The sequence below is a fragment of the Carlito syrichta genome, unplaced genomic scaffold, assembly GCF_000164805.1.
Source record: "Carlito syrichta isolate Samal-C Ts95f unplaced genomic scaffold, Tarsius_syrichta-2.0.1 Scaffold304598, whole genome shotgun sequence".
Lineage (NCBI taxonomy): Eukaryota > Metazoa > Chordata > Mammalia > Primates > Tarsiidae > Carlito > Carlito syrichta.
In genome coordinates this window covers 767,328-774,794 of record NW_007248694.1, presented here as the reverse complement: position 1 = coordinate 774,794, position 7,467 = coordinate 767,328, and the positions used below count along the sequence as shown (strand labels likewise).

Sequence of the window (7,467 nt, the reverse complement as noted above, 5' to 3'; positions counted from 1 at the left end):
CCAGCTGCTGGGTTCCGGCGATCCTTCCGCCTCAGCCTTCCAAGTAGCTGGAACTACAGGCATGCGCTACCACATCTGGCTAATTTTTTTTTTATTTATTGTAGAGATGAGGTCTCGCCAAGTTGCCCAGGCGGGTCTCGAACCAACGGGTTCAGGCAATCCACTCACCTCAGCCTCGCAAAGCACTGGGATTACAGGCTGAGCCACCGAGCCCAGCTGCATGATTTCTTAATGACCCAAGTGGGGGTTCCATTCTGCTGGGTGGCCAAAGTACTGACCAAAAGTGCTAGCTGGCTGCTGTGCCTATACTTCCTAAGATATGGCAACCTAACGCAAAATGCCAATCTCACTGTACTGTGGGAATATAAGAATTCCGGATGTGCTGTCACGGAGCAATCCATGGCTGTAGAACTTTTAGTTTTAACCTTTATCTACTCCATAATCAGACTCTCACTACAACCGAGCAGTTCCACCTAGAGTACAATGCACCTGTGGCCAAGGTCATAAGTCTGAAGCACATAAGCCCTTCCCTGCACCCCTCTTGGATAGATGAAATTCTAGTCATCTTTCAAGGGCCTGTTCAAAGGTAATCTCTTCTATGAAGCCTTCTTTGACCCTTCCTACCCTATCTGGGTCCCCACTCCCCCAGAAAGTATTCTTTCATCTCCTATATTCTTTGTGCACCAATAGCATGGAATAGTGGAGAACATACATTAGTTACATGACAAACATTTACTGAGCTTCTACTGGGTGACTGGTACTATACAAGGTAGACACTGGGGTTCAACAACAAACAACACATGATTTCTGTTTTCAAATTTTTTTTTTTTTTTTTTTTGAGTTGGAGTCTCACTCCGTCGCCCAGACTGGAGTGCAGTGGCCGCTCCTGGCCACCACAGCCTTGACCTGCTGGGCTCTGGCGATCCTTCTGCCTCAGCCTTCCAAGTAGCCAGAACTACAGGTGCGCACTACCATGCCCAGCTAATTTTTTATTTATTGTGGAGACGAGGTCTCACCAAGTTGCCCTGGTGGGTCTTGAATCCGTGGGCTCAGGCAATCCACTCGCCTCGGCCTCCCAAAGTGCTGGGATTACAAACTGAGCCACCGAGCCCGGCCTTAAATAATTTTTAAGTTAAGTTAGACAGAAGTAATTTGTAATATAATCTGACTGGATAATTAGGTATGTAGTAGAAGCTCAGAGAAGAACTTAGTCTAATCTGAAGGAGGAAATCTCTGAGCTGGGCCCCTGAAGGATCAGCTACAGGTGGGCAAGTAGACAAGAAAGGCAAGGACTGTCCAGTTAGAGGGGACAGAAAAAGTACTGCATGAAAGACCATGAAAAAGCATGGTCTGTGTCTCAGTAGAACTACTAGTAGGTGATTTTTTCCCCTCTACTTTAAAATAAACTTTTTAAAAGATTGTAAAAAGGGAGAAGGCAGATTGCAGAAAATGAGTCTTGGAGAGTCTTGAATGCTAGGCCAAAGAACTTAGATTATTCCATAGCAAGGAATAGGGGAGATAAATAGTTTTGGGGTTTTTTTTGAGTTGGAGTCTCACTCTGTGGCCCAAGCTGGAGTGCAGTGGCATGCTCACTGCCACCGCAGCCTTGAGCTGCTGAGCTCAGGAGATCCTTCTGCTTCAGCCTTCCAAGTAGTTGGTACTATAGGCATGCACTACCATGCCCAGCTAATTTTTTCTAAATTTATTGTAGAGAAGGGTCTTACCAAGTTGCCCAGGCTGGTCTCAAACCCCTGGGTTCAGGCAATCCTCTCGCTTCTGCTCCCCAAAGTGCTGGGATTACAGGCATGAGCCACCATGCCTGGCTAGATAAATAGTTAAGACTTATACTGTAAAAATACTTCTCAAGCCGGGCTTGGTGGCTCAGCCTATAATCCCGCACCTTTGGGAGGCTAAGGTGAGTGGATTGCCTGAGCCTGCGGGTTTGAGACCCACCTGGGCAACTTGATGAGACCTCATCTCTACAATAAATCAAAATGAGCCGGGCGTGGAAGTGTGTGCCTGTAGTTCCAGCTACTTGGAAGGCTGAGGCGGAAGGATCGCCGGAGCCCAGCAGGTTGAGGTTGCGGTGGCTGGGACTGGCCACTGCACTCCAGTCTGGGTGACAGAGTGAGACTCCAACTCAAAAAAAAAAAAAAAACTTCTCAAATTATAAAAGTAAATACAGACAGCTCTCAAAAACTCAAAAATTCAGAATTATCAAAGTAGGCCAGGCACAGTGGCTCCTATCTGTAATTCCAGTACTTTGGGAGGCTGGAGCCCAGGAGTTAGTAACCAGTCTAGGCAACATAGCAAGACCTTGCGTCTACAAAAAACTTTAAAAATTAGTAGGTGTGGTGGCACATGCCTGTAGTTCCAGCTACTCAGGAGGCTGGGGCAGAAGGATCACTCAGGAGGTTGAGCCTGTGATGAGCAGTGATCATGCCACTGGGTATCTGAGACTCCAACTCAAACAACAACAACAAAATAAATAAATAAATAAATAAATAAACCGATGGGGATGAATCAGAGAAAAAAGGGAGACCTGAGCAATAGTTTAGGTGAAAGTCAATGAAAGTCTGGCTGGGTGTTGTGGAATTCCAGCACTTTGGGAAGCTGAGGATAGAGAATTGTTCGAGACCAGCCAACATAACATAACAAGACCTCATTTCTATGAAAAATAAAAAAATTAGCCAAGCATGGTGGTGCGTGCCAGTAGTCCCAGCTACTCAGGAGGCTGAGGTGGAAGAATCACCTGAGCCCAGGTCGAGGCTGCAGTGAGCTGTGATCCCTAAGTGACAGAGTAAGACCCCGACTTAAAAAAAAAGCCAATGAAGGTCTGAACAAGGGCACTACTGGAGGGGAGAGAACTGAGAAATTCTTAGAAAGTCTAATTTAAATAATGACTTTGCTTCTTATTGGCTGTATTTTTTTAGGCAAGTTACCTTACTTTTCTGAGTCTTCATTTCTTCATGTGAAAAACGAGAATACCATCAGCTACCCTTATAGGATTATTGAGACAACTAAATGAGATAATATTTCAAAACCTGGCATTAAGTATGCAATCAACAACTGTGAGTTCCCTTCTCAGTCGTTCCCCATTCTCCTCTTAAGAATTATTTATTTCTAGGCCAGGCATGGTGACTCACACCTGTAATCCTAGCACTTTGAGAGGTAGAAGCAAGAGGTCTGCCTGAGCCCAAGGGTTTGAGACCAGCCTGGGCGAGAACTCATCTCTATAATAAATCAAAAAATTAGCCAGGCATGGTGGCGTGCACCTGTAGTTCCAGCTATTTGGAAGGCTGAGGCAGAAGGATTGCCTGAGCCCAGCAGGTCGAGGCTGCAGTGACCATGAGCGTGCCACTGCACTCCAGCCTGGGTGACAGTGACACTCCAACTCAAAAAAAAAAAAAGAATTATGTATTTCTGTTTCTCCTGGTAGATTATGGGCTTCTGGAAGGCGAAAAACCTTTCTTATTATCTCTGTAGCTCCTCAGCATCTGACACATAAAATATGTTCAAACACATGTTTACTGGGTGAATAAAGGGTCAGTTAGCCCCATAATGTGAGGAAATCTTGTTTCCTTGGGCACAAAGTGACCCTGGCCCTCAGATCAGCTTCCTCAAGATAGGAGCAGTCTGATCACAAGAGGGAGAGGGAACAATGGCATCCATCAACACCACCCTGGAAAAATACCTGAGAGAGAGCATAACTTCTGCTGAGTGAGAATAAGAGGCATCATTAGCTGGATGTTCTTTGCCTATCCAGAAGGAACAAGTGTGTGATTGACTTCCACCCATTTGGCCTTCACAGGGAGAAAGAAGCAGAAATGATGCTTTTAAGAAGCAGTGAGGCTCTCTGCAGCCTTCGTGTACTTCCTTGTCAGCTGCACTGTTATTGCGTTTCTGTCAGTGTTCCTTTGTATAAGACAGGCACTGGCAGGGTTTCATTTCTTTGTGATGTCCCATCCAGTTTTCCCTAAGCCCTGGATCAACTGAGATGGTCCCTGAGCTAGGTAAAGGCTTAGGAATCTCAGGCTCCATACATCATCTGGTCACAGAGCTCTGTCTCCTCAGGCTCCTATTTTAAAGGCTGGGCCTATTACCATCTGGGGGAATGCAGGCTTTCTTGATATTCCACTCCCTTCACTATGGGCAGTGATGCGACAGGAGGGGTGAGTGTCTGAAATAATTCACACCAAGATGCCTTTGCTAAGAAAGATCACTAAAATGGCATTTTGATGGAGGTTCTTATGGGAGCTGGAGTAGCACTAGACAAATGCCGAGCCAATCCAAGCATCTGCCCTTCCCATACCTCAGCTTCAAGCAAACAAAGTCAACTTGATTCAGAATGAAATCCAAACCACATGCATGTACCCCACCCAAGGCAGTCTCATTCATTCTTGCCAATTAAAAAAATATATATAGTTGAGCTAGCCTTCCCTTAGCTCCAAAACAGACTGGGCTAACCCCCATCTTTCTCCTCAAAAAAATAGCTCCAGCTACTATTTGTGTCACTGTGTGTTCATGCAGCTTGCAAAACTCCCAATACCCCAGAGACTGCAGAAGTAATCTGTATCCTGAACTTGGACCTGGGGGTTTGCAGCACAATTAAATGTGTACCAGAATGGACAAGTCAGCCAGAATCTCTCTGAGTGCATGTTTGCCTTGCTCCTCTTTGGGAAGAGAAAGGGTGGGGGTGTTGGATAGATAAAAACTATTGGCACATTTGAAGCTTCTACAAAGTCAAGCTACATCGAACAGCTCGTTTAATTACAGGCACATTCCCCGACCCAAGATACTGCTCTGTGAACCTCCCACTTTACACACAGAGAATTCTGCTCTGTCATTCCGTCTGCAGTTTTTGCTGCAGTCCTTCCTGCCACCCTTCCCACAGATTTCTGTCGAAGCAGGGGGAGGGAACCTAGAGGGTAGTGGTAGATAAAGAAGGTTTAGGGGGAGAATCCATACCAAAAAGGAGCCTCTCTTTGGGGAAGGAGGGGTGGGATACATGTTCACATCACCTAGGGAAGGCAGATGGGGGAAAATAGAAACGCAGGAGGAGAAGGAAACTAAATAAAGAACACCAACGACCCCTGAGGGCAAAGCACAGGCTCTCCGAGGCACTCACTCAGGCTGCCCAGCTGTCGGATGACATTTGCCAGGGTGATGTTGGTCTTGCATTCCAGCTCGCTTTTAACGCTAGGCAACGTCTGACGGCACAGGTGCCTTGGCTCGATGCTCCTCGTTACTAACGGCATGGTGGACCTGCTTCAGGCAATGTTCTGAATGATGAAAAACAACCTAAAAAAGAAATAACAGGAAAGTATTACTCAACCACAAATTCCAGGCACACTAGGGTTGTGTGAATTTTTTTTTCCTCGCGCTGATCTAAAACAGCTTTTTAAAAATCTTCGGCCATTGCCTTGCTGAGCTATGGTGTGGCCATGTGCTCTTTGAGCTATGACTAGGCTATATTTTCTTAAGTTTTGACCCCCTCTCCTACCTTGGGGAGGTGAATCTTCTCTTTCTCTCTCTCTCTCAAATTTACTTTCTAAATAAACTATATTTTCTTTTTTTTAATAATATTTTTGATATTTTGGGTTAAATTTTTATTTTTATTTATTTATTTTGAGTTGGGGTCTCACTCTGTCGCCCAGACTGGAGTGCAGTGGCCGCTCCCGGCCACCGCAGCCTCAACCTGCCGGGCTCCGGCGATCCTTCTGCCTCAGCCTTCCGAGTAGCCGGAATTACAGGCGCGCGCTACCACGCCTGGCTACTTTTTTGATTTATTGTAGAGATGAGTTCTCGCCTGCCCAGGCGGGTCTCGAACCCGTGGGCTCAGGCCATCCACTCACCTCAGCCTCCCAAAGGCACGGGATTACAGGCTGAGCCACCGAGCCCGGCTTAAACTATATTTTCTAATCTAAAAAAAAAAAAACACTTCACTCCCCCTTCCCTTCCCCCGCCCATTTTTAAGCCCCTTCCCGCCCTTTTTAAGGTTTTTCTATTAGAAGACTTGCCATATAAGTTTAGAAATTCTGGACTGGTGATTGCTGGCTCAGGTACACAGGCAGTATTAAAAACCTTAAAGTGACAACTACTGCTCCAACCAACAAGACACCCCAGACGCAAGAAGACATGATTAGAAAACAGTCCATTCAGCAAGCACTGGATGGTAGAGATCCTACCCTTGGGGTGTCCATAACCAGGAGAGATCAGATTCTGGGCTTCATAAAAGAGTTTCTGTCATTTGATAAACTCCACAATGAAATCAAGTTGCCAATATTGATTCTATTGGTATACAACAGAATATAACTTTTCAAGTTCTTTCTTGGTAGATGACTGTTAATATAGAACTAAACACTAATGCTAGTATCTATTAAGTTTAGTCTATAAATTGACAGAACAAAAGAATATAAAGTAAAAACTTGACATGTTCAAAATGTTAAGCATGACACTGAGTAAACTGTGCTATAAGATTCCCTGGTGCTTTCTCTTCTACCCAACAGTTCCCTTTCTCTTGCCCATCCGGTTCAACACACCTGGGCCAAAAGGCTCTAGAGACAGCAGGAAGTGTATGAAGCTGATCCGGAAACGTCCCAGTTACTGTTTCTTATCTGGTCAGCTGAGCCCCTTTCCCTAGGAAATCCCCCAGCACTTCAGGTTCATGCTGAGCTATTGTTTTAGAATTAGATTACCAAATTCCTAGCTTTACAAGGATAGGAGGAGGTTTTAATCTCCACAAAATGGATAAGACTACAGTCAAGGCACACTGGGCTGATCCTGTTTCCATCTCTTGTAAAGCTAAAGAAATCTAAACCAGCCTAACGGCTTTCACGCTAGGAAAAATGGCAAATTCGCTTCAAATGAAAAGGTAAAGCATAAAGGTAACATATCTAAGTCTCCAATATTATAAATTCCTCTAAAGAAAAAAAAAAGCAAAACAGAGTTTACTTACATCCAATCTTATAACACCAGCTCATCACCAAAAAAAGTTGATTGTGAATACAAAATGCTTAACCCAAACTAAACATAATAGGTCTTAAAAGGAAAACAACATACTGTCTGACCAAAAGAGAAAAAAAAAAAACGCTTCAGGCTCAAAGGGGGAGTAGAACCCTCTGGAACAGACTGCTCCTTGTTATGGACATTCTGATCTGCTACAAGTAAAAATAAAACAGGAAGCCAGCAGCTTGAGGAACAAGATTTCCTGTCACCAACAGCAACAGCCCAAGAACCAAGAGAATCAGCTGTTTGCTTATAACTTTGAACCTCCCTTTAATAGTCACTGTGTGGCAGCTGGGCCTATCTTTGGGGTGCAGAGGTGTTTCCTGAATACTTGTCGGCTGTCTAAGGAAATGATTTCCATTCCATTCCTCTGTTAAGTTTCCCCATTTGACTCAACAGGTTTTCTAATCCAAACTCTGGGCTTTCCAGTTTAACTCTTTCCCTCTTTTTTTTTTGAGT

The 7,467-nt window shown here is 44.7% G+C and overlaps 1 protein-coding gene across 3 annotated transcripts in view; it reads right to left on the bottom strand.

The window, feature by feature from the left end:
- WASF2 (WAS protein family member 2) overlaps positions 1 to 7,467 on the bottom strand; it is an 82,801-nt gene that overhangs the window by 18,982 nt on the left and 56,352 nt on the right. For 2 of the 3 annotated variants that reach the window (XM_008060335.2, XM_021713520.1), the window contains exon 2: positions 5,129 to 5,301. In XM_008060335.2, coding sequence (XP_008058526.1) covers positions 5,129 to 5,258 — 130 coding nt within the window. In that variant the 5' untranslated portion in view covers positions 5,259 to 5,301. Of the gene's footprint in view, positions 1 to 5,128; positions 5,302 to 6,958; positions 6,993 to 7,467 lie in introns of those variants that run through there. The other variant, XM_008060337.2, reaches the window with a different exon arrangement.